The following is a 23,781-nucleotide window of genomic DNA, read 5'->3' on the forward strand; positions in this document are numbered from 1 at the left end:
ATGAGCTCCTTGTATTTGATGCTGTTCTGCCAAATTGTGCTGCACAGCACCTTCCTGCAGGTTTAAGAGCTCTTCCTTTTTGCTCCAGACAGGACCTGGAGGCATGTACACCAGCCTGAATGCAGTTAGCTCTTGGCCTGTGCTGCGCATACTCAAATAATACAGCACAGGATTTGACATGTGTAATCTGCAAATGGGTTAGGAGGTGGATTGTAGATCTGTCAGGACCCTAAAAGTATCCTCTCTTGGTATGTTTTAAATAAACAACACTTAGTACAAGTTGAGTCATGTTGGCTGATGTCAGAAGTGACGCCCTTGAAACAGCTTCCCTTTCTCCCACTGTCCTGTTTTCAGCCAGAACATTCAAAAGGTCAATGTGAGTCCTCTTTCTATTTTATTTAGCACTACGTGTTCTTGTCCTCCTAATTGTTGCATAATTCAGGCAGAAGTGATAGGATAGAATCCCCCTATTTGTCTAATGCCATGCTTACCTGGAGGGAATTCAGCTTCAGCTGTGTTTTTTTATGTGGCTTATGTGTCATGAACAAGTAGTTCTTCATTATGCAATGCCATTTAAAAATTCTCATACACATCAGTAATTATTAGATACATGGACCTTTATAGCAGTATGTCAAGACTCGGTGGAGGAAAGACAGCAGACAGTGGGCACATTTACACGTGTGCCTGACTGTGCAGTTGTTACTGCTTTAGCAAGTACTAAATGACTGCACAGTAACAACCGGTACTGCGCAGTCCAGGCATGACACAGATCATATCCGACCCTATTGTGTAGTAGCAATGAGCTACTGTGCGGTAGCTTGTTACTACCGTGCAATAGCAGCAGCATCACAGTTCGTGCCTGTCAGCACTACATTGCCATAACAACATAGCGTCTTCTGTAGACATGTCCAGTGACCAATAAAAGAATGGTTCACTTCCTTTTAGTTAACACAGATTAGGCTATTATTGATCATAGACGAACCTGAAGCTTGAGGCACCTCTCCTGCTAACTCCCCTTTCTGATGGAAGTTTTAAAAAACTCATTGTAACCTCTCATCACCACTACTTCTCTCACCCAGCAAATGCCTGTGTAGCTGACTAAGGTCTTCCGGGCTATGAAAATGTATTAGTTCTGTCTTCACAAATATGTACTCACATTAGTGTAAAATCAGTTTAATCAGTGTAAAATCAGTCTTAGCAAATGAACCTTGGTTCAGCCTCTTATGAATCATGATCAAGGCTAGACAAACACCTTGCTGGTGTCGTTTGACCCCAGTACTCTTTCTTGCCATGGCAGGGGGTCGGACTCAATGATCTGCTCAGGTCCCTTCCAACCCTACAAACTATGAAACTATGAATATAGGATAAGCTAAAAGTTACAAGTTTGAAAGAATAGCAGAAGTGAATATCAGTTGCCATCTGCAAGCCTTGAAGTGCTTTGCAGTCACAGAGGTAGACAAAAAATTGTAAGTAAAGGAGCTGCCCAAGTTTCCATAGCAAGTTAGGGTCAAAACCAGGGAAAAAACCCAGGTCTCCTGTCAAGTTTTTTCATTCACTATGAAAGTTTGGGAAGAAATGATACTTGGAAATGATGTCTTGTTGGATTTTGACATGGAGTTGGAGGAGTAGGAGAAGAGTACTGTTTTCTGTCTGCTTCTCTTTTGTAATCAATCTAGTCTAGCAAATCTAGAAAAAGATATTTGATACATACCTATCCTGGATGTCCTGGGCCAGGATGGCTTGCAACTTATGCTTAAAATTTCTTTAGGCTTTACACACATGGAATAGTTTCACTGAAGACAAACTGAACATATGCTCAAAGCTAAGTAATATGCTTAGTGCTTGTTTGGCCTAAGGGAGTGATCCAAAAGCTGCTGAATCAACTCCTTTGGCTATCAGGACCAACAAACCAATACACGTGACTTCTACACAAATATTTATCTAAGTTATTTACATATCTTCAATGTAAGCAGCATTAGGCATTACAAAACACTTGTTCTCTCAGCGTGTATAAATATACTGCAAACACAACTGGCTTCAGGCTGTACAATCACCAAGGCAGGAAGCTTTCAAAATGGTAAGTCAATATCTCTTATCTTACACTGTAAAAGAAGGAAGTGTATAGCATCTGAATTACATATATTTGAATGACTATTTGGAGGTATCTGTGAAAGGAATAAAAGGTTGAAAGCAAAGGCCTTGTAACACAGTAATTTTAGGTGGCTCCTGGAGCTCTTAACCCCTGGATTGGCTGCATGTTAACACTTTTAAGTGGCTTAAGACACTTGTTATGCAGCTCAAATAATGTCCGGGTTATGTGGTCCTTAGGCTCTATCACCCTGGCTACCTTTCCCAACAGTGAAAGAATAGGAAAAGCCCCCTTAGTACCATGCATGTAAAGCACTTAGCAATATTCATTCCTACTTCCATGGAGTTGGGGCTCCCCCATTGCCACCACAGCTGGGGCCACTAAATCCTTCCACGAGCCAAGGCATGGTACTGGCTCTTGCCCTGCCTGGCAGGGTGCTGATAGCTCCATTGAATAGGTGGATTAATGCATGCGCCAGCTGGGCACAAGCCCGGGGGCCCCTACCAACCCAGGATCTTCATCAGCAGGGAAGCAAAAGCGGGGATTTAAACTGGGTGCATTTGCACCCGGTTTAAAGCCCTGACTTTCACATTTATTTCCCTGCTGTAGCCAGAAGCAGGGCCCCTCCCCCAGTGGGGCAGGGCTGGTGGGCAGGCTGGGGCAGTGCTGCACTTGGTGGTGGGGGGAGCCAGGCCAGGAGCACTGCACAGCGCTGCACCTCTGCAGGCAGGTGGCGGCACTGTGGGGGAGGTCTTGGGGTGGGGGACTATGGCCCCCCCAAATTCACCTTAGCACCCCATAGCCACCCCTCCCAGGGCTGCCACCTACCTGCAAAGGCATAGTACAATGCTCCTGGCCTGAGCCAGCCTGGCTCCATGCATGTGTGCGGTGGCACGGACACAGCCGGGCAGCAGCTCCCTGCTGGTAAGTGTAACAGGGCCGGCAGGAAGTGAGATGGAGCCGTGGACTGCTCATGGGGGTTGGGGTGCTGCCTCAGTGTGATTGAGAGTGGAGGAGGTCCTCTAGGGGGAAAGTGTGTGGTTGGGGGTGTGTATGTGAGCATCTGGTTGTGTCTGTGTGTGTGTCTGCTTGTCTATGTGCATCCGTGTGTGTGCGCTTCTGCTTGTGTCTGCTTGTCCGTGTGTGTGTGTCTCTGCGTCTGTGTGTGTGCATTTGTGTGCGCATGTGTGCACACGTCTGCTTGCATCTGTGTGCACATCTCTCCGTGTGCATGTGTCTGCTTGTGTCTGTGTGTGTGTGCATCTGTGTGTATACATGTTTGTGTGTGCATGTCTGTGCACACACCAGTGTGTGTACGCGCAGTGTGTCTGTGTGCATCTGCATCTATGTTTCTGTGTGCATGTCTATGCATCTGTATGTATCTATTTCTTTGTGTGTGTCTGTGCACGTGTCTGCATGGACGCATATCTGTTTATTGCAAGGAGTGTATGTGCGTCCATGTGCAGAGAGTGAGTGAGAGCAGAGTGTGTACCCATCTGTGTGCACAACTGTGTGCGTAAGTTTGGCCATAGCAGAGAGTTGGGGGGAGGGATGGCCAGTAGGGAGAAGAGGGGGGCACGTGCCCCACCCCCACCCTGAGCCCAGTAGGGTCCACTCAGCTTCTGCTGCCAGCACCAGGAGGGGAAGGGACCCCTCTCCCCCCTACCCCCCGCAGCCCAGCTCCCATGTGGGGAGGTGTTCTCCACTTCTATGTTTGCCCAGGGCCCCAGTACACCTTAATCCGCCTCTGTTCCATTTCTGCCCAGCCTGGGAGCACTGCAGTCCGCCATCCCACTGGTTTCCTCCCAACAGTGACACCTGCCTTCCCTGGAGCCCAGCACAGGCACAGGCACAGGCACTGGCAGCATGCTGGTGGCTCGCGGTGATGAGATAGTACCTCCCCTTCTCCTCTCTGTCCCTCCCCTGTGCCACCACTGGGGCTGCTAAAGCTCCCACTAGCCACGGCATAGTTCTGTGGAAGGAACGAGCAGGGTGGCACAATGCAATACTCCTGGGCCGGGCAGCAATGGAGCCATCAGTGCTTCACTGAGCCAGGCAGCAGAGCCAGTGCAGATCCCCCTGCTCAGCACCCTTCACACCCTTGGTGCCACTTCACACAGCTTTTCTCTTTCTCTTGCGCTGGGTCACACTCTGCCCAACCTGCAGCAGCACCCTGGTGCACTGGCTCCAGCTTTCCGTGCCTCCCTGCCTCACTCCCCGCCAGTCTCAACCTGCCTCAGGGGGTCGCCATTTTCAACTGTGCACAGAAACATCATGTTGGGGAGGGGGCACTGTGTCCTGGGAAACTGGAGGACTCCGACTTGAGCAGCACAGCTGTGGGGAGTGGCCACACCTTAATGGAACAGGAGCAAAATTATGCAGATCAGAGATAATGCTGCCTTGGAGTGGTATAACTTTGAGCTACGTAATGAGTGCTTTAAGCCACTTAACGCTGTTAACGTGTGGTCCGTTCAGGGGTTAAGAGCCACCAAAAATTACTGTGTAATGAGGCCCTGAGGCCACTTAGAATCATTTTCCTAACTGATGTGAAATGCCTGATTTCAAGCTGCTACCAAAGTGGTTAGCCCATGGATCATACTTTGGTAACTAGAAACTCCCATTCTGGATCAGATCAACTGTCCATCTCTTCCAACTCTGCATGTCTGTCACTGGCCAGTATCAGATTTTTCACAAGAAAGTAGAAGGGATCCAATTACAGGCAAATAGAATAACCTGTCCATAAGGGAAATTTCTTCTCAGTGTCATTCATACCACACTTAACAATGGCTTATTTCACTTAGGTACATTTAGTTTTGTTAATGGAAAGCACTGGATATTGTTATTACTCCTGTCTAATCCTTTAGTGACGCCCTCTAAAAGCTTTGCTTCGATGTCTTCTGGTAGTGAGTTCCATTGGTTATCTTTTTTTTGTAAATGTATCTTCTTTAATCAGCTTTAAATATGTTACTTTTTAAATTATTGAGCCGTCACTGGCTCTTATATTATAACCAAGGATCCTAGTTTTCTTTGTTTAAAAATAGCAAATTCTCTGACTTTAAACCCCTGCAAATTCTCTGATTAAAAACTAGGGCTGTCACTGATTCAATTTGGCGGAGATTCAGCCCAATGCGGTGCCCGAATCTCTGAATCCAAATCGAATCGGGAAACCCTTTAATCTCTTTGAATTGAATTGGAACCCTCTGAATTGATTCAGAGATTAGGAAAAATTTGGAGATTTGGTCATAGACACAGCTTTAAATTTTTTCCTACTGGGTAGCAGGCGGCTCTTGAATACTGAGATGCTGGGGCAGATGGAGTGTCCCACAGGAGTGCAGGGGAGTCCCCAGCAGACTCGGCAGCAGACCTGGAAGTGGACCAGAGGCACTTCTGGTCCACTTCCAGGTTCACTGGGGAATGCACAGGGGGCTCCCTCCGTACCCCACCCCAGCTCGGTATCTGTTGCCTCCTGGGTCTGGTGGGGGGTGGGGCACCCAGGGTCCCCCTGTGTCTGATCACCAAGCTGGGGGGACGCAGGGAGGCCCCCTGGCTGACTTGGCAATGGACCTGGAAGTGGACTGGAAGTACTTCCGGTCCACTTCCAATTCATCGCCAAGCACATAGGGGCATGCCTCATACTTCTGTGGGATGCTCCATATGCCCCACCACTGCAGGGTTCAGGAGGTGCACCTGGTACCTTGAGGTATGTAGAAAAAACATTTAAAGCTGCGTCTATGGCCAAATTGCTGATTCTCTGAATCAGCATTGAATCTTCAGATTTAGCTGAATCGAATTGGGGATAGCGATCCAAATCAACGAATCGACTCACTGTCCCTGATTAAGGTCAAATCATAATCGAATATGACCCTTTTCACACACCCCTATTAAAAACCCCATAATCGCATGTTTCTGTGGTTAAAATAAAATACCATTATATAGACAGGGATCAGCTGAACACAATATTTTATTGATATATTTACAATTTTAAAGCAATTTGGAAACCTACCAGTACCCTAATTGGTATAATAAAATAAATTCTAAATACCTATAAGTTTTGGTGTTTCGTTTTGGTGTTTCATGTCATGCCTCTTGAGTCAGGTGGGGCAGCAGGCACCAGTCAGTGACTGGGGAGGGTCTCACTCACCGTAAAAGTAGCTGTGCCGCTTGCAAAACTCCTGCAGCCACTTCTGGAAGCAGCATGGCTGCTTTTGCGGTGGCCCCTCTCCCTGGCCGGCACTCACGGTGGGGGGCACTGCTGCTCCCACCTGCCCCTCCTGCCAACCGGCTAACAGGGAGCACGGCCTGACAGGGGGTGCACCGGCGCTCTCAGGGGATGCACACGCACTCCCTACACATCACCCCTGCGCAGCCTCCTGTTCTCTGCAGCAGTGCCTGAACTCTGGCTGCCTCTCGTGGTGCTGCGGTAGAGTGGAGTGCAGAGTGCAGCTTCACCCCCATGGGCAGCGTGGCTGAACCAGAGCCCCCACCCACATTGCCCCCCACTTTAGGGTCGGTGGTCCCTGCCCACTGCCCTCCCTCTGGGGCCTCTGCAACCCAGTGGGCAGGACCTGGTGTAGCGAATAAGGCCAGGCAGGGAAACTCAATGCTACTGCTGGGAGCTCCACGCCGCCATGGTGACATGCTTCCTGTCTGCCCAGCAGCAGTGAGGGGCACAACTCTGTGCCCCTACCCTGCTGCTTCTGGGCAGGCAGTGAGCAGCTCACCGTGGAGGTATGGGGCTTGTGGCGGGGGCACCAAGCTTACTGCCCTGCTCTGACCTGCTGCTCTAGGTCCTATCTGCTGGATTGCAAAAGCCCCGGGGGAGGGCGGCAGGGCAGGGAACCTGAGTCCAGTGGCCAGCCCACCCTTGCCCCTGCCCCATGAACAAATCTGGGGGGCACGTGCCCCTATGCCTCCCTAGCGGCAGGGAGCCAGCTCCCCTGTACCCTCCAATGAGCAACCTGCAGCCCCAACCCTCTCCCTGCCTGGACCCTGTGGCCGCGCATTCCCGCCCTGGGCCCCAAACCCCATGCACCACTCCAACTGATGGTTCAATCCAAAAGGAATAGTTCCTGATTGATGCTTCTGGTTCAAGTTTGTCCCTAATTTAAAAAAAACCCAACATTTATCTGAAGTGTGCTAAGATTGCATCTTCCCTGGAAGCCCAAGTGCATGCTATGCAGAATATTTCAAAATGCAGCCTGGTTAGTGTTTATGATGGGTTAGGAGGGACAAGAGCAATATTTCAGACTAGACATTCTGATGCCTTTGTTTGTGGACACTAAAACCGGAAAGGATTGTAATCAAACTTTCCAAAAGAAGCAGGTTGGGAACTGAAATCAGGAATATAAAATTTCAATCCAAAAGGAATATTCTGGGGTAGTTACTAGCTATTATTTGACTTTTGGCTGTGGGATTTGCCTTTCTTTTACAGAAGCTGTTCCTGGGTATCATTCTTGCCTTTGGCATCTCAGTGACACTATGCAGGTCACAATGCTTTTTCTATCCACTTCGAGGCAATCCAGCAGGTAAGAGTGGCAGATCAAGTGTCTGGTGTATTCATTCTGCAATGATATAGCCCACATACAGTGATCATCAGGGCAAGCTTCAAAGCCTGTTGATCTCTCTGCACAACACAGCAGCTTCTCTCTTCTTGGTTCTCTCTTCTTGGTCATCAGTGCCACTCCAGGCCAGATAAACACAACTTACTGACATCTGATTGCTGTTCAACACTGCACATGACATGGGCAGAGGGTCACAGTCTAGATCAGGGGTTGTCAACCGGGGGTACACGTACCCCTAGGGGTACTTAGAAAGGTCATAGGGAGTACACACAGGTGTGCGGGGACGGAGCATGCCTTGGGGCCCAGTGGCAGCATCTCTCCTGCCGTGTTCCCACACTTTGCCTCTTACCTGGGGGAGTGGGAGGGAAGCTGCCACTCTGAAAGCAAGCAGCAACAGTGAGGCGCAGAGAGTCTCACTGGCAGTGGGGGAAAGCATGTTTCTGTGCCTCCTTCTAGGAGCAGGGCGGTGGGAGCGGGGGGCAAGGGCAGCAGCAGCACCTCTCTGTGGGCTGCACAGGAGCCGCCTGGCCTGACGGGGGAAGGCGGGGGTTGCACACAGCAGCCACTGCCGCCGCTACCAACCCGCATCACTTTCCCATGGCTGGTTGTACATGTGGCTCCGTGGGTAGGTGGTGGTGGCAGCAGTGGCTGCCACATACAAAGTCCCCGCCTCTCCCACTTCTGGCTGGCCAGGTGGTGCCTGTGTGGCCTGCAGTGGGGTGCCACTGCCCTCTCCCCCGACCCAGCCGTGCTCCTGGGAGCAGGCACAGAAACACACTCCCTTCCCCGCTGCCATTCAGGCCCTCTGACCCTCTGTGCCTTGCTGCCACTGCTTGCTTCGAGAGCAGCATGATGGCCATGTGTGTCCCATTGCTGGGAAGGTAGCAGCCCACTGGCAAGCCACCCAGCAGCAGGACACACGTGGCCTCATGCTGCTCTCAAAGCAGTGGCAGCAGAGCCCAGCCTGCTCTTGGCCCATGCACAAATTGTGGGGGACATGTGCCCCCCCTTGGCTCTCCCCATGGTGCACACAGCAATGGGAGCCCACCCCCCACCTCAGTGCCCCTGGATGTGCCACTGGGCTCCCATTGTCCCAGGGCCTGGCCTGGGCTTCATTCAACCCTGCCCCTGCCCCTGCCCCTGCCCCACTCCCTCCTGCACTGTGGGGGTCTTGATCTGCCCTCCCTGAGCCCTTTCCCTCTTCCGCACACACTTACCTGCTGGGGGTGTGTGTGTATGTGTACATGTGTGCCTGTCCCCTGCCCACCTGGTGGCAGTAGGCACATGGTTTCGCACGGCTCTTGGTACAATGGCAGCGGGGTGCAGAGTCCAACCTGCAGCAGAAGCTGCCTCCACCCTGCACACAGATCTAGGAGGCATGTGCCCCTTGGGCCTCCACTGGGGTGTGTGCAGCGGTGGGAGCTGTCTCCCCCACCCACCACGCTCCCACGGACAAGCCGCTCTTATGGCTCCATCTCATGCTCTGCCCTGGCTGTGCAGTGCCTGCTCCCACCCCAGCCCCAGCCCCAGCCCCAGCCCCACTCTTTCCCTCACCATGGGGGCCTTGATCTGCCCCTCCTCCCATGCCTTAAAAACAAGAAAAAAATATAAAGGGATACATGAGCTGAAACTTTGAGGCAGAAGGGGTACACTTGTTAAGAAGGTTGAAAACCTCTGGTCTAGATCTTAGCATTTTGTATCCAATCACCCAAATTTCACATGCCACCCCCCAGCACAATTCAGAGGCCCACAGGCTTTGTTGAAAAGGCCACGAAAAGGGCCAGTACACAGATTGAACTTCCTTCTTTGTAGAAACTTGTCCTTGCTGATCATGCCTGTGGCATAGATTGAAGTTTGCCCAAGATATATTAGTCCTCAGGTTTATTGGCTCCAGGTGTCTCTTTCATCAAACATTATTTTCCCTGTGCCTGTTTAGCTTGTTACCACAACGGAGTGCGGTACCAATCTGAGGATACCTGGCAGGCCAGAGACTGCTTACAGTGCACATGTAGCTCAACTGGAGTGCAGTGCTGCAAAACGTAAGTCTAGTTCCAAATAATCTCATATTCATTTTGCTCCCCAACCAGCATAAAGTCCAGGGGATGTCGTCTTCAGATTCTGGACCATCACATTAGAACAGCTGAAGCAGAAGCTGTGAGAATCCAGCCTGTATCCTAGTGGTTAGAAGAAGTGACCTGGGCCCTACCTTGCCTCTGTCACTGACTTGGTCTGCAAACTTAGGCTGGATCACTAAGCACAGGGCCATATTCATTTTCCACGGTCTCTGGGGTAGGGTTGATCGCCACTATCTGATATCCTGTATTCTTTCTGCTGTACCTACAAACCCTGCAGCAGCCATGTGGACGCTTTCCATGGCCTTTATCTTCTTTACCGCATTATTCTTCCCTTGCAACACTTACACATTTTTTTCCTTTTTATTGGCAGAATTTCTTATCCTACCAACTATGATCGGGTGAACTGCATAGCCATTCGCAACTGGCCAGAATGCTCCTTTCGAATTGTCAGGAAACTGGACCGCAGCATGCCCTGTGAAGTCACTGGGGTTATTAGTTAGACCGCAAATTAGCTCTCCTACTGGTTAAACAAAACTTACCCTGAATTGTGCAAGTAAATCGAACAATGAAAATCGGTGGCTACTTGACATTACTGAGTCTTTTGGTATCTGCAACATTTTAAGAGAGACTTAAATCATTTTTACTTCTAAATAAATTTTGGTACAGTTGGGAAGGCGCTGGCAAAGACATATTTCTATAAAATAGCACCATTTAACCTACGCTAGTTAGCTTAGTTAGGCTAATAGGCTAGTTAACAGTCTGGTATATTTTCCTTCATGTAATTACTAGCAGTCCCTCTCTAATGGTGTTTTCCTAGCAGCGCACTTAGAAGGTCTCAGTGAGTTGGGATTGAATCTAGGCATGAAGCAGCTTTCTGAGGGTCAGTGCTGTGCTCAGCCCATCAAATCAGTTACTTTGTACATCATCAAATCAGTTACTCCAAGACAATGTATGTTGTGTATGTTGTGCAGGGTAACAGAATCACTCTGGCACTTTAGTCAGGTAACTCTGAGTTGGTTGCATGCTGCATTTTGGACATCCACTTGGTGACACAGAATTGTGTCCCAAATGCTAGCCCTATCTTCTAAAAAACAGTCCTGTTACCAGTTGCCTGGCAAAGGCAACTTTAAAAAATAACATTAAAAATATAATAAATAACCATCCTGGTTAAAAAGGAAAGCTAGAAAACACCCCAAAGACTGAAAACCAGAAGTAAAACAAAAATAACCCTAAATTAGATTTCAAGTCTCATGATTTTTAAGCCTATTTCATGATTTTTGAGCACTTAAGGTTGGTAACAATGCATCTCCCTAGCACTGTTGGCAGTATATTCTCTTCGCTCCCCCCTCCACCTCCTACAACACACACACCTTCCTGGCCATGCTGTAACAATTTCTATAGTATTTCCTTCCACCAACTACTTATTCATAAAAAATAAAAAAAGGGAAACAAAAGAAAAGCCATCCATTTCATCTCATAGCAAAAACAGGCCAGTGTCTTGCAAGCTCAGAGGCATGCTATGGCTTAGAAAGCCCCAGCCAAGGATCGCAACATAGAAACAGTAGTCTCTTCAACATGGAGGACCAGAGGCAAAATAATCTTTTGGCTTGCATGTGCAGACTCCATATCTAAGTCTGCAAGAACATAGTTGTCTCCTTTCCTTTGAAAGGACCACAGCTATCTAACATTAGTGCAACCTTTTTTCACTCCTTTCTGGTAAGGCTGATGAAGTCTTATTGAGCTATTAAAGGAACTATTCTTGCAAAAAAAGAACAAAAAACATACATGGGAGACTTAGATGATATTTTGTGCCTAGAAAATCTCTTCATGAGACCTACAAGTAAAGTAAATCTGTAGGGCAGGAGTTTTCAACCTTTTTGGGTCAGTGTACCCCCAGTAGCTGGACACAGAGTGGGGAGGAGGGGCCAGGGCTGGATGCTGAGCACAGGGGGTGGCACGTGGCCATATGTGAAACTGGTGCCCATTACAGGGATGTGCGGGCAGTGGATCATGGCTCTGCCCCAGGCCCTGGCCTCACATAGTCACTGTCCTGCAATCCCAATCCTGATCCCAGCCCAAGTCCTGGCCCCACCCACCTGGCTCTGGGATGCCACTCCCACCCACCTGTGACCCCATCCCGTCCACCCAGCTGTGTGTCCTGCCTGGGTCCTGGGCTGGTCTCCATGGAGAACCTGCCTACCTGCTCCGGCCAGTGCCCCCAGCTGTGTGTGCCCGGCAGATATGCTGGGGTATCTGGGCAGCAGGACCAGGGCCAGGGCCAGTAGCAGGGGCAGAGACTGGCAGTAGCAGCTGAAAGGAGCCGCTGCTACAGGGACTGCTGGGAGGCGAGTCCAGCTGCTGTGCCGTCCCAACCCTGCTGCATGCCTGGGGGCAGCATGACTGGCTGTACGTACCATGGCTCAAGTTGCCCCCGTGCCTGGTCCGAAAGGACCGAGAGGCCCGCCTCAGGCCACACAAAATCCCCTAGGCTGGGTTTGGCCCATGGGCTCTATTTTGCCCATGCCTGTGCTACAATAGCAAAGACCTAAGTGTGGACTAACAACTTAGCTCCTCTAGCAGGTTTTGCTGCCTTTGCTGATCTCTGGACTGTAACACCTATACCACTTTTGGAACTGAACTCGCTATTTTAAATCTAACTCTGGTATGTCTATACCTGTTGTAGTTATACCCTTATAGTACATATGGAGCCATATAAAAAGGGGAACATTTCAAAAGAACAGTAGCTGGTGTACAAAAGCTGGGAATGATACAAATATAGCAAAACTGCTCCAACTTTATCCCTTATTAAAGGGGTTGATGTCCATATTATGGTTTGGAGTACTATCATATTGGACAACTTACCTTTTGGGGAGTGAGGGGTGGTATAGGAGACTAGGGGGCTGGTGGTTAAAACAAGCAAACAAAAACACACAAGAAGTGGCTGCAATGAAAGGGAATCTACCACTACTGCTGGTTCTGGCTGGAGCAGAACAGATGCAGCCTGGACAGCATCAGTGGTGGGCAGGTCCCCATTTCCTGCAGGGCAAGGGGAGGAACGGGAAGGGTAGGGAGAGAGAGAGATTGTGTGCATGTGTGTGTGTATAACATTATATGATACAGCGAATTAATGCACATTCCAATTTTTTCCCCTTAATCATGAATATTATAGCTCTGCCCAACTTCCAGTCACATGCCCCCACTGATAGGACACATTTCATCCCTTTCAGACAGGAAATGCTAAGCAACTATGCCACCGGTAAAATCTGTTGGACTTTTAAGGAATGTACTCATAAGGAATGTACTCTGCCTCCCCCTTTTGTATGCCAGTTTTCCCTGAAGACAGGTCTCAACTTGCACATCACCAGATAAAGTGCCTGTTGTAATTGTGGGGTGAAAGCAGGGACCAGAGAGCTTTCAAATTAGCCTTTCACTTCATTTTTGTGCCTTGTAGAGCCAAGGTTTCTTTTTGCCAGCTGGCTGAATTTCAGTAGATTCTTCAAGAATTCCAGCATAGCTGTTCCAGAAATAAGTGAGCTCAAATTGCTCAATACGAGGCGTTGCAAAATTCTTGTCTTCTCATTTTGTGTGTATCAGTGCAGGAAACGGTAAGGCTGTGAGCTCTTCGGAAGCAACACATTTTACCATGGTAAGTCAGAATTTCAGACTTTAGAAGTTCATAGCTCATCTGGCTACTTGGTTCAAAAATTGGTATAGGAGGGGAATAGAGTTTTATCTAAGTACACATTAACTGGTTTGTTTAAATTACTTGCAAGGAGCTGTACAAGTAAAGCCTAAGATCAGGGGTTGGTAACCCCTGGCATACATGCCAGAACATGGCATCCAAAGGCATTTTGCTTGGCATGTGCACCTCTGGGTGGACGGCAGGGAAGGGGCTGAGGCTGCACTGCCACAATAAAGATCAGGCCCCTTGTGGCTCCCCCACCATCTGCCCCTGGCATGCCAACATCTTACAGGTTGAGGCTGCAGGTGTTTTTGGCACTCTCCTCAAAAATGTTGCAAACCGCTGCCCCAGATTTTCTGCCTTTTGATTGATCTGTTCTGGGAAAAGTTAACTTTATAAAAATAGTTCAACTTCTGTAGGTATTTTGAACCATGCTCTAAGAAGGTGCAGGTGGAAAACACAAACATTCATTGAGTGCCTTTCTTCATCTTCTCATGTACCAGGAGATAACCTCTTCTAGCACTCAACTTTAGGATGAGGTTGTTAAACCAGATAGATGCAAGGCACAGGGAACAAATTCTACTTTTCTGTAAGCCTGTACAAGTCCACAGCAGTGATAAAAATAACCTGGGAAGATTCTTATAACTGCATGAAGAGCATAAGTTTTAGAGAAGAGGTTGTAGTTTCTGTGATGAATGTAGATTTATAAATTAATTATAAATGAAAGGTTATGATTCAGTCATATTTTCGCTACACAGAAGCTTTAAATCCTATGAGAACTTATCTACCCTTTAAATTTCAGGTTGAGATTTTCACAAGAAACTGCCCCATGCCCACATACCATCTTCCCCCAAGTAATTATTTTGTATCTCATCCAGAATGAATCAAATCAAATTCAGAATCTGTTACGTCACATACTGGGCATCAAGCTTCACCCATTTGGCTTGTAAGCTCCCTGGGGCAGAGCTGCTGTGTTTGTAGAGTTTGTGGGGTTTGTGCTGTGTTTGTACAATGGTGTGCTGGTCCCTGACTGTGGCTCTTGCTGCCAAGGTACTACAAATAATAACTTCCATTCCATTTAGAAAAGCATACCACATCGGGCAACCCTTCCGCTCATATTACATTGTTCTCGTCACACAACCAGACTCTGGGACAGCCTTTCTTACCTGTGTGCCCCCCTGCTGCACCAGGGTCCTTTTGACCAGGCATCATCTCCCTGTTTAAGTGTCAGTACTCAGCCAGGCATCTTGCTTTAGAATTCCAGCTCATGGCCAACTCACACAGCCTGAGTTACACAACGATTATACAGCTGGGAATGTCCAAAGCTCCATACAGCCCTGGTCAGCGGGGAGGACTTGGATCTCCTCATCATCTGGAGAAAGGCCCGCAGGCACCCGGCTCAGGCAGTCCCGGGGGGCAAGCCATGGAGGGAAGCGCTGGGCCCCCCATGTAGCTCAGGCAGGCTTGGTGGTGGGAGTGAGGAGAGAGAGAAAAAAAAGATCAGGCTCACTGATTTTTTTTTTTCCTTCTGTGGAGCCTGCCTTCCTGGGCTGCTGCTGGACTGCCTGCATGGTCTGCCTGCACAGCCCCTGAGCTGCATGGGGCTTGGTGCTTCCCCCTGCAGCTGTAGGGTAAGAAATTAAAACTCCTTGGAGGTGTTTTACTTTGCAATGCCCCAAAGTCATTTGCTGTGTCCCAAAGTCATTTAAGGTGCATTAAACTCCTGAATGTGCTAGTGCAGCTGGAATTAATGTGCAATACATCACTGAATGTGCAAACAGCAATGACATTAAGGTGGTGCAAAAGGCATTTAACCCATAGATTCATAGATAGGGTGGGAAGGGACCTCAACAGATCATTGAGTCTGCCCCCTGCCTAGGCAGGAAAGAGCGCTGGGGTTGGATGACCCCAGCCAGATGCCTGTCCAGCCTTCTCTTAAAGACCCCCAAGGTAGGGAGAGCACCACCTCCCTTGGAAGCCCAGTCCAAATTTTGGCCACCCTCACCATGAAATTTTTCCTGATATCTAGCCTAAATCTGCTCTCTGTCAGTTTGTGACCATTGTTTCTTGTTACCCCAAGAGGTGCCCTGGTGAACAGAGTATCTCCAATTCCTTGCTGCGTCCCCTAATGAATTTGTAGGCAGCCACAAGATCACCTCTCAGCTTCTCTTGCAGAGGCTGAAGAGGTCCAGGTCCCCCAGTCTCTCCTCATAGGGCTTGTCCTATAAGCCCCTGACCATACGAGTGGCCCTCCTCTGGACCCTCTCAAATCTATCAACTTCCTTCTTGAAGTACGGTGCCCAAAACTGGACTCAGTACTCCAACTGTGGTCTGACCAATGCTGCACAGAGGGGAAGTATCACCTCCTTGCATCTACTTGTCATGCATTTGCTGATGTATGATAAAGTCGGATTAGCTTTATCATGATTTTGTCACTTTAAACCTGCTTTAAAGTATCATCTACAAATGCCCTATTAGCCCATCCAGACAGCGCCCACTGGAAAGCCAAGCACAACCAGCTATCTGACTCTAATGAAGGAGAAGAGGCACTCCCTGGGCATGGTCTAATGCTGCAATAAATTCTGTCAGAACTATAAAGATACCAGCAGCAACCACAAGCTCCTTGGTAGAGCTGTCAAGGTCTGCACCTTCTATGATTTGCTGACTGAGACTGTTGCAAGAGGCAATCATGAAACTCTGGCATGTTCTGCAGAGCACTGACAACACTTGCAGCCACCAACCAAAATTACAAGCAGGAGGAGATGGCCATAAAGAGCCAGGATCTCTTTGACTTGCAAAACCCAGGAAAGACAGCAGTGCAGACAGGACCAGAGACCCAAGACATCTCCTTTCAAAACACAGGTGAAGACGCAGCAAAGACCAGTTCCAGTAAACACTATTGCTGCTTGCAGATGTGGGATGGAAAAAAACCACAACTGGCACTTTACTTCAACATTCACGTGCTCCTGTACTGAACCCAGCACATACTCAGAAAAGGCAATGCATTAGTTGGACCTGACTCACCCAATGTCCGTAAAGATTAGGTGCTGTAGTGCAGCTTTTTTGGCACTTTTAGTTAATAGCTGATTGAATCAGCTTTAGATAAAATTGCCAAGAGGCCCAGCTGAAGTGCCTGACCTATACAGATGCTGCAGAGCTGGGTCAAATGAAAGTGCTGCCTCTTCTGGTAAAGCACATTCCATGCTCCCATCTGTCAGCAGCCTAACAGCTGTGTTGTTCGGAGGCATTTGGAGTATTTTCTCAAGTGGTTTCTGGTTGCTATCACATTTGATATACAGGCTACTGGAGTCTGTATGCTCTGGAATGCTGACGCTAGCGAGCTGGCTTCCAGATTCTGAAGGCAACGCAGAAAACCCAGCTCCGATACATGTTTAGTGGTGAAAGCTCAGAAAGGTTTATTATCATCAGACAACACACCACTTGATCAATCCAACTTAGTGGACAATCAGTCCAACTTAGTGAAGTTTCACCTTGACAGGTAGAGACACCATATATATTATTCATGCTCCCCCCAAGGTCTCCAAGGGACAGGTCCCCAAACTCCTGTATTTATACGTGTGTTGCTCCCACACTCATCTCCTACCAACTCTTACCTTTCTCTTTGTTGAGATAATCATTTCTACTTGTTTTGCTTGCCACATTTATGCACCTGTCTTATTAGCAAGTTCTGACTTTGTCCTCGAGTTTTTTGGGCTAATTGGGTCCTAATCCATACCTCTGGACCCTATAAAGCTATTTAGTTTAAGAGTCTTTGGGACAGGTGGGGAGAGATTTCACCAGGCAAAACCAGCCAAACCAGGGAGAACCACCAAACGTAGATCCTCATGATAGAGGAGTCAGAGGCTGCAATGATTAAGAAAATGCTGCACACTTAAGAATAAGCCTCCTTCACCCCAACCAAAGGCACAAGCTTTTCTCCTGCCAGTCCATACCCTCATTAGAAGGGGAACAGCTGTACAGATGTGTACGATTCTAATCAGTGCAACTCTTTACAGCTAGATGATATGGCAGAAGTGCTGTCTCTCTTTAACATCAGCCCCTCACGGATTCCCTTGTTTTGCTTTCATGGTATTAAAGCCAAGCTCCACCTGGAGCAGCTGGCTTTCTGAGTGCTTAAAATCCCAACACAAGGGCCATGGTGATCCACTGTGAACATAATCTTTCCAAGCCCCAAACACCATGTCTTAACATAACTAGCCCAGATGCAAGTATCCTTTGTCACTCCTCAGTGCCTTGTGTTAATTAACCACCCCAGTCCGTTCCACTGTTCTTCTTAACAGGAAGTCTCCTGGCTTTCCTCTTGGGAGCTATTTTCTCTGTCCTCAGAAGAAAAGCTCCTCAATGGCTGTCCCTGGTCTTCCATCTTTGAGAAGTCAGGAGGTAAGCCCCTCTCCCACTCCCCAGCTCTCAGGGTTTTGTGGCCCTGTAGTTCAAACTCTCCAACTTGGAAGCCAGAGAACAAATACTTCTGTTTTTCTCCTGTCCCAAACCTGCTCCAGCTTTCTCAGTCTGCTTCTTGAACACAGGGAAGTCAAGAAGGTGGCCCTTCTGCTGCTCTTGGTTTCTCCAGCCCTGGTCTGTCAATTTGGAAAGGTCCACAGACACCAACTTCCGCTGCTTTCAGCCTTGTCCAGGAGACTCCAGCAACTCTTGTCAGGTCTCTTGCTAGCTGCCTGTCCAGAGAACTCTTGCAACTAGCTAATTGCTCTTCATGCTTTGTTTCTCCCTTTATTAGTTCTAAGTGCCACCTTACCTTTCTAATCACATCCACTGTTCTTTCCCAGGGTACATGGACCTACTTTACTTAAAGGGCCAGCAATTCAGTGACTGATGCATGATTGGCCCCAAAGAGTTCCCTGGAATTACAAAGAATGGCCATCTGATCACCATCCCATTCCCCAAGACAGACTAGCAGAACATTTCCAGCCCTCCCACCCCTTCACATTCCCACACTAGCTGGGAACCTTTCAGTGCAATACTTTGTGAAATCTCTTATGGCAGCTTATACTAGTTCTTTCTATCTCACCTTTACCGCACAAAATCATGAAGACTAAGAGCTATTTGTACTGCTTTCCAGAACAGTTTCCCTTTGGAATTTTTACACACAAATGAAGATTTTTCCTGGTTAGTTTGGATATCATAAACTAGGATTTAGTTGCTAACAACTGAGATGGTGCCTAATTCTGGCCATGGGCTTTTTCTCTCTTACAGAAGTGGTTCCTGGGTTTCTTTCTTGCCATTGGCATCTTGGTGACAGTCTGTGATGCATATTGCTATTTTCAGCAAAATAACCTAAAGGAATCTACTGAAGGTAAGAACCACAAATATTGGTTCTGAATTAGTCTTTGATCTCTGCTGGGAATAGCCAAGTAGGGTATGAAACAGGAAAATGGGAGATGCCGACACATCAGCTGCTTCCCAATGGGAGAGGCTGACACGCAGAAGCTTCCCATTTAGGAAAGAGAACACAGGCCACATCACAGGCCGCATCTGCCTTCCAGAGGCTACTGTTCTCAGACAAGTAGCTGATATACGTTCCGATTCTGCGTAGTGAGAACATCCAGGCTAACTGGAGTCTGTGCGTGGTGCTACATTTCCATGGAATCCAAGAGCTACAGGTTTACAGTCCTCACTAGATGTCACCAGATTAACTTAGGGAAGATGACAGGAAGGTTCGTCAGAGGAAGACACCCCAGCACAGCAATTCCACATGTATGCGTTCCCCAAAAATACCATAGAGTTGAGAAGAGGGAGGGACATAGATGATACTTTGCATGTGGAGCTCCCCTGAAAAGGATAACAGATTTGAATGCATGAAGATGACAAGATCTGACTGTGGTTACGTTAATGCTCACTTTTACAGAAGATTTGTTGTGGACATAGTAAATGAGAAGAGAACAAGGTTGTGTCCTCAAGGAAGCATATAGGGTAAAAATGAATTCAGATTGCCACAAGAGTGAAAAATTTTGAACCTTACCCTCAGCTGCCCAGAGATCATTCCCATGATTTGTGTTGATGTGCGTGTACAGATATATGCATATGTTGAAGTTCAAGGGAAAGGATTTATTTTTATTGTGTGTGTGCAGGTTGTATTCAAAATGGCAAGCTGTATGAGTTTGGTACCGCCTGGCGCAGTGAGGATTGCCACTCCTGTAGCTGCAGCCATAGGGGGATACGCTGTTGCTCCACGTAAGTTCACCAAATTCAGCATTTGTGGTATAAAAAAAGCCACATCCACACTCCCCCTATCCATTATGAATAATCATATTCCTAAATTCACAACTTCATTAAAAGATCTCAGGTTAGTGTAAGATGCACAGAAAAAATTGAAACAGAAGTGAACAGGCATTTACCTTAGATTCAGTTTACCCCCCTCCCTGGCCCCAACTCCCCCCTCCCCCCACATTTGTCTTGGGGGAGGGGAGTAGTCATTCCCCGTAGGCTGGGCTACATCCCCAGCCGAGCTTGCCCCCCTCTCCCTTGTCAGTCAGCTCTCACTGCTTCAGCTAGGGAGCAGAGGGGCAGGACCAGCCTGCTCTCTGGAGAGCACAACCCCGGGCTGCAAAGCATGCTGGGGGACTGTGATGTAACTTGAACCAGGAAGGGGCCAGGGATAGAAGTTTCATAAACCGATATGACTCAAATCAGTTAAGTCTGATACTACATTGAACCAAGTTTAAATAAACCTGGTTGAATGTAGTATCAGACCTAACTGATTTGGGTCAAACTGGTTTCAGCCATTTTGAAGCTGGTTTATCTGCACTGAGCTTCTGTTACAGCTTTAAACCAGTTTCTGATCACTTAAACTGGTTTATGTTTAACTTATTTCCCTAGCCTTTGTGATCAAGTCACCTAGTTTCTCTGTGCCACAGTTTTCCATCTATGAAATGGGGATACCAGGACTGCCATAACTCACAGAAACATTGTGAGGATAAATACAGTAAAAGGCTATGTACTTTTTTACTTATGTAGTCCAGGCTTTGCATGCAGGGAGAGAAAGAGAGCTGTACATTGAAATGCTCTTTGTCAAATTTGCTTACATTCCAAAACTACAGCTTCTAGATTTGAGAGACAAGTTTAAAATCTTTGGAAAGTGATTTCCTTTCTTTCCAGCAGCAGTGCCTTAGGCATGTTATGTGAGTGACCTAGAAGGGGGAAGCAATAACATTCAAAAGCTAGCTAATAATTCCCAGATAAGACCCTCTAAATCCACAGGCTACTCCATCTCTCCAAGAGAAACCTCCAAGAAGCTTGACTATACCTCTCTACTTGGCTACATTGACACCCATCCATTAGAGAACAGATTGACTTTATTAGTAGATGTTTAGGATTGTGAATCCAAAAAAGATGACAAAGCCGGTAGGGAAATACATATCACCCGAGCGAGGGACTAACATTAGAGGGATGGGGGTGAGGAGGGGAACGCAATTAGGTTAGTGTGATCAATCAAGCAATGGTGATGAAAATTAAACAGTGAGAATGTGTATATTTCTAGAATAATTGATTAGCTGAAATATTTTGCAGCATGCTTTTGACGGTGATGCTTGCATTTTTTCCCCACCTTCACAGTGTTCATTCCCCTGTCAACTATGATCGAAATATGTGTAGAGTGGTTTTCAACAAGGACACCTGCAGCATCAAAGTAGTGGAGAAAACTGACCCCTCCAAAGAATGTGAGGTCCACGGCTGGGTGGGCTAACAATGAACTGGCTCCAGATTTCTCTGCCTAGTGAATCTCCTTGCCCTGTGATGCATGGCCAGCTATGGGAAGAGTCCATTCTTTGATCTGAGCGAATGAGGTATTTTAAGTCACACTAGCAGCTTGCTTTTCTTCACCTAGTTGAATAGCAATGTAGTATATGATAATATACTGTATCTACTCCCATTTTATTTCTGTTCTGCATTGGCAAAACTGAGCTTTTCTTGAGTAAAATAAAATTTCTGACGCTTCGTTTGATTTTATTGTCTTGCCTTAATGTTTTATACCTCAGTAACAGTGAGCTCCTACTCAAACCTTTGAAGAGAGCACGCTTTCCAATACAGAGGCTCTACACCACAGACTGGCAATGCATGGCATGCAAGACCATTTTCCTTGGCATGCTAAAGCCAACCTAGACTGGGCAACTTCTGCCAACAGCTGCCCAGAGCTGAGGCTGGCTGCAGCTGGGAAGCTGCAAACAGCAGCATGGGGCTCTGCAGCCCCAGCACCAGTTCCACGGCTGTGGCAGCCGTGCTCGTACCAATGGGTGCATGGCCAGGAAGGGTCCTAGGGCAGCGTAACCCTGCTTCCTCCCATGCCACCTGCCCAGAGGCACGTGTACAGCTGCCACCTCCATGGAGCTGGTGCCGGGACTGTGGAGCCTGGCATAGCTGTTTGCAGCCTTCCAGCCACCTGCTACAGCTGCCCTGAGCCTGTGCAAGTTGTGGAAGGCAGCTGAGAGGCTGCGAAAGGCTGCACTGGGCTTCAGAGCCCCAGCACCTGCTCTCTGGTGGGGGCGGCAGATGCATAAGTGGCTCACAGTGTGTGGTAGGGAAAGGGCTGGGGCAACACAACCCTAGCTCCTATTCTGCCATCTGCCCAGAGGTGCATGCACAGTTGCCACAGAGACAGTGCCAGGGCTACAGACCCTAGGACAGCTGTTTGCAGCCTCTTGGCTGCCTACTAGAGCCCAGGTAGGCTGTGGCAGGCAGCTGGGAGGCAGCAAACAGCTATACTGGACTCTGCAGCCCTGGCACTGGCTCTGTGGTGGTGGTGGCTGCACATGTGGCTTGAAGCCTGGAGGCATTTGTGCAACCACCACCAGCAATGAAAATTGGGCCCCTTATGGCTCCCCCATCTTGGTACCCAAGTCAAGGCACGGGGGGAGGTTGGGGTGATTTGGGCACTCCAGCCAAAAATGTAGCTAACCCCTGCTCTACTGTCTACTTTCAGGGTGGGAACAATCTAGATAGGCCTGTTACCCTTCTTCCTTCAAATCATGTAGTTGAGGGTTATTAAGAATGGGACTGATACTATACTTCCAGAAGGCCTTCGACACAGTGTCCCACCCAATTCTGGTGGGCAAGCTGAGGGACTGCGGTATTGATGAATGCATGGTCACATGGGTGGCAAACTGGCTTCAGAGGCGCACCCAGTGGGTGGTGGTGGACGGGTTGATGTCGACCTGGGAGGGTGTGGGTAGTGGAGTCCCCCAGGGCTCGGTCCTTGGGCCGGTGCTGTTCAACATCTTCATTAGCAACCTGGATGAGGGTGTGGAGAGCACCCTGTTCAAGTTCGCTGGTGACACCAAGCTGTGGGGTAAAGTGAATACACCAGCAGGCAGGGACTGCATCCAGGCAGACCTGGGTAGGTTAGAGAACTGGGCAGATCTGAACAGGATGCGGTTCAACAAGGACAAGTGCAGAGTGCTGCACCTGGGGAGAGGGAACCAGCATTATGATTATAGGTTATGGGCTGATCCTCTTGGCAGCACAGAGGCAGAGAGAGATCTTGGAGTCAGGATTGACTCCAGAATGAATATGAGTTGCCAGTGTGACAAAGCAATAGGCAGAGCCAACCGCACCCTGTCCTACATCAACAGGGGCATCACTAACAGGTCCAGAGAGGTCTTGTTCCCCCTCTATGCAGCGCTGGTCAGGCCACAGCTGGAGTCCTGTGTCCAGTTCTGGGTGCTGCACTTCAAGAAGGACGTGGAGACCCTGAAGAGGGTCCAGAGGAGTGTCAATGAGTCCAGTTGTTCAATGGTCTGAACACGTCCGGCCGATAATCCCCGACTGGAAGCGCACTCACTCTGGAGCTGTACGCATCAAAATCCTCCTGCCACGACTTTGCCACGACTTTGATGGTTCCTTGGTTCAATGTGGTTTTTTTTGATGCGCGCATGTCCAAACATGAGACTTCCAGTCACTCAAAGTGCGAGATCCTTGAGGGCTCCTTCCTCCCCTACACCCTCGCCTGGGCCTCCATGCACAAGTCCTGGTTTTCTTTGATGGTTCCTTGGTTCAATGTGGTTTTTTTTGATGCGCGCATGTCCAAACATGAGACTTCCAGTCACTCAAAGTGCGAGATCCTTGAGGGCTCCTTCCTCCCCTACACCCTCGCCTGGGCCTCCATGCACAAGTCCTGGTTGCCCTCCAAGTCTCCCCCACTGGTGAGTGGGAGGGGCAATGCCTCGAATACAAAAGACAAAATTAGCAACCGCAAATCAGACAGTTCCACCACCGGGCCACTGGCTCCGAGTTCCTGTGTTTGTCAGTTTCAATAAAGTCAGAAGTCTCCTATCTCAGGAGTCTTCTCTTCCCCCTTACCGGGGAGGGCTGTCTGCCCCCTTAGGGTCTTTTCCCTCCTGCAGC

General features: G+C 48.5%; 1 protein-coding gene across 3 annotated transcripts; it reads left to right on the top strand.

Annotated features, from left to right (window-relative positions):
• Nucleotides 1-1,918: 1,918 nt before the first annotated feature.
• LOC149859565 (beta-microseminoprotein-like) lies at nt 1,919-21,385 on the top strand. Of its 3 annotated transcripts, XM_090057090.1 has the most exons (8): nt 1,919-2,077; nt 7,521-7,614; nt 9,587-9,689; nt 10,096-13,371; nt 14,944-15,038; nt 18,640-18,739; nt 19,515-19,617; nt 20,998-21,385. In XM_090057090.1, exons 5-8 carry the CDS (start codon nt 15,006-15,008, stop codon nt 21,125-21,127), a joined length of 366 nt encoding a protein of 121 aa, XP_089913216.1. In that variant the 5' UTR covers nt 1,919-2,077; nt 7,521-7,614; nt 9,587-9,689; nt 10,096-13,371; nt 14,944-15,005; the 3' UTR covers nt 21,128-21,385. The 3 variants fall into 3 exon arrangements, 2 of the variants coding, with proteins under 2 accessions (XP_089913216.1, XP_089913217.1); XM_090057091.1 differs by lacking the exon at nt 14,944-15,038; XR_016443462.1 differs by lacking the exons at nt 18,640-18,739; nt 19,515-19,617; nt 20,998-21,385 and adding an exon at nt 17,709-17,723.
• The last annotated feature ends 2,396 nt before the right edge of the window (nt 21,386-23,781 follow it).

The sequence above is a fragment of the Crocodylus siamensis genome, chromosome 7, assembly GCF_052110815.1.
Source record: "Crocodylus siamensis isolate JL-2025a chromosome 7, ASM5211081v1, whole genome shotgun sequence".
NCBI classification, from domain to species: domain Eukaryota; kingdom Metazoa; phylum Chordata; order Crocodylia; family Crocodylidae; genus Crocodylus; species Crocodylus siamensis.

Bases quoted from the DNA above. Each gene is read 5' to 3' on its own strand.
- LOC149859565 (XM_090057090.1), top strand. From the start codon at position 15,006: ATGGGGCTTGGTGCTTCCCCCTGCAGCTGTAGG. The intron at 18,740-19,514 runs GTAAGAACCACA...GTGTGTGTGCAG, and splicing joins CCTAAAGGAATCTACTGAAG to GTTGTATTCAAAATGGCAAG. The intron at 19,618-20,997 runs GTAAGTTCACCA...CCACCTTCACAG, and splicing joins GGGATACGCTGTTGCTCCAC to TGTTCATTCCCCTGTCAACT.